Source organism: Penaeus chinensis, chromosome 39, assembly GCF_019202785.1.
Source record: "Penaeus chinensis breed Huanghai No. 1 chromosome 39, ASM1920278v2, whole genome shotgun sequence".
In the NCBI taxonomy this organism is placed as follows: domain Eukaryota; kingdom Metazoa; phylum Arthropoda; class Malacostraca; order Decapoda; family Penaeidae; genus Penaeus; species Penaeus chinensis.
This window is the reverse complement of record NC_061857.1, coordinates 14,982,495-14,984,994: the sequence shown is the minus strand read 5'-3', so window position 1 is coordinate 14,984,994 and position 2,500 is coordinate 14,982,495. Positions and strand designations below refer to the sequence as shown.

At 30.6% G+C, this 2,500-nt stretch overlaps 1 protein-coding gene across 2 annotated transcripts in view; it reads right to left on the bottom strand.

Annotated features, from left to right (window-relative positions):
* Positions 1-2,500, bottom strand: part of LOC125046648 (adrenodoxin-like protein 1, mitochondrial) — an 11,292-nt gene that overhangs the window by 12 nt on the left and 8,780 nt on the right. For both annotated transcript variants that reach the window (XM_047644489.1, XM_047644487.1), the window contains exons 4-5: positions 2,093-2,233; positions 1-1,776 (exon numbers count right to left, since the gene is read on the bottom strand). The exon at positions 1-1,776 is cut by the window's left edge and continues 12 nt beyond it. In XM_047644489.1, coding sequence (XP_047500445.1) covers positions 1,673-1,776; positions 2,093-2,233 — 245 coding nt within the window. In that variant the 3' untranslated portion in view covers positions 1-1,672. The remainder of the gene's footprint in view (positions 1,777-2,092; positions 2,234-2,500) is intronic.

Below are 2,500 nucleotides of genomic sequence, written 5' to 3'. Positions count from 1 at the left end.
ATCTTTATTCCGGCCATAATTATTTACAAGCCATACTATCAACAATTACTAATTTTTTACTTCCTGAAATGAGCACAGTTACGATAAATGGCAATTAGAAAAAATAATTACAGCCTGTAAGTACAATATCTACAGTTGAATTAAAAAGTTTATGTGTATGTACATCAGCAGACAGTTCCATTCTACCATGAAAGAGTCACATTACCCAATATGTGAACAACAGTCAATTTTATATGCTAGGTTAGGTAGTCAATTCACAGTGCTGGTATATCATAAAGTCCCAAATGGAACACAGACATTGCAGCAATAAATAAAACAATTACAAAAGATGTTATAAAATGAGTATTCTTGATAGAGATACACATTTCCCTTTGCTAATACATAAGCACAGTTCGAAATATAATAACTGAGGTAAAATTTTTGTTAAATACCCTATTTATACAACAGGATCTCGTTATGAACACCTGAATAAATTCTGTATGTTGTGCAAACCAAATACAAGTAAAAGTCATGAAAAAATAACAAAACAAAAATATTACACACTATACTCTGTTTATTTCAACATGGGTCCAAGGGCAAAATTCCTGTGGAGTGAGAATACTCTTTCCAGATCTTTCATTATTATGAATTAGTAGAGTGACTGAGATTTCTTTTCTTTTACAACACTTCATTTACACAGTGATAGGAATGATATGGACTTTGCCTTTTATTAAAGCTATAATTGCAAAATGTAAAACTGAAATTCTACATGGCAAAAACATACACTTGCATTTCTAATACATCTAACTTTTAAAGTATGAATTATTTTCATGACATTCCATCTTTGCTGGTTGTTCTGTCTTTCAGGAAAATGTATCCATGAGAAGAATCGATTAACAGTTTTAACTTCAATATACCATGAGCTTAGTTTACTACTCTGATGCAAATTTAGTTCTTTATGTACTTTGCAATTGTTCAAAATGCATTTTATATATGTAACCTTATAGTTTGTTGTTCAAGATACATTTTATTTACATAATATTTAACTTGAAGTTTATAATTAAGATCTTGAGTTTTCTTTTCTTAAATTATTAACAATAATTGGCCTGCAATTCTAATAAACCAATTTTGTTTTCATATCCAACAAATACAAGATGTCCTGTGAGTTACACTGGATATTTGTAGATGTGAAAGAATATTTTCTATACATGTTTGTGCTTTTCACATTACTTTAAGAATAAGTTGTATTTCCAACATTACCAGTGGCAACAATTTGGCAGGAAGGAGAAGGAGAGCGAAAGTTAGGTTCACAGTTTGAATTTGGGGAATCTATGACTTTTCAATCATGGAATAATTTATGCAACCTATGAAAATGACAGAATCTTCAAACAGGATATCACATTATGGGATTATCCAATAAGGATTAAAAGAGGACGGTATAGAAGTAACTGTCAAAAGAAGAAAATATAACCAAACAAAGTTTATTTTCTGTATCAATATACCCATATCCCTTGACCTTGCTCTCCCTACCTCATTTTATGCACAAATCTTGAAATCCACCTCATACCTGAAGTAATTCTGAAGTATATATCATAAAGATTCTTTGCTCAGCACCACATATTTCTTCACCTCTGCAAACATCCGAATGAACTTTATTTCGCAGTCTTATATATGTTTTCAAATGTTTCTCGTACTAATGTGGCTTTGGAACATGTCCATCCACATAGAAATTTCTTGTTGCCTGAGGTAGAGTCAGTGTAATTCCATCTAGTTCTTTTGTGAGAATAATCTGGCAACCTGAAAAAAGAACATTTTTGTCAATAATAATAACAAACAAGAATTTCTGTCATGAGATTTATTCAGGATGAAATATGGAGACATTTCTTTGATCATCTTAACTTCAAACAGCAATGTTTCTATGGAACAAATATTTTCATAAACACATTTTGACATGTTAAAAAATAACAATACATATAATAATACAGTCAAGAAGAATTTCAAAACTTTCAGAAGATTGAATCACAAAAATGAATTTTCAGTATCACATAGAAATTGGATTAAAAGTCTCCAGTACATAAAAATATCAATGATAATAAGGCAGAAGAAAACTTACCAAGTCTAGAATTGTCTCTTAGAAATACTGCTAAATCTAGCATGTCCTCTTCTTCTTCAACTGGTTCTGGTAGTAGGTCAGTGTAACTGTCACCTACATAAACATGACAAGTACTGCATGCTAATGATGCTTCACATGCACCTAGAGACAAAAATAATGAAATAAAAATTTATTCTGTGTAATTACTTGTCACTGTCAATTATGAAAACATCCCTTTCTATTTTCAATTCAGCACACCAACATGGTGAAACTGCATTTAAAATCTTTATTAAATATTAGGGAGTGTTATTAACATGACCTCCAGAATTTTAACCACAATGTATTTCCAAAATGGTAGATAACCCAACTTCACCTTCCAAAAAGACATCAAATAATATGATATACAAATTGCTTTACATTGTAGTCTCA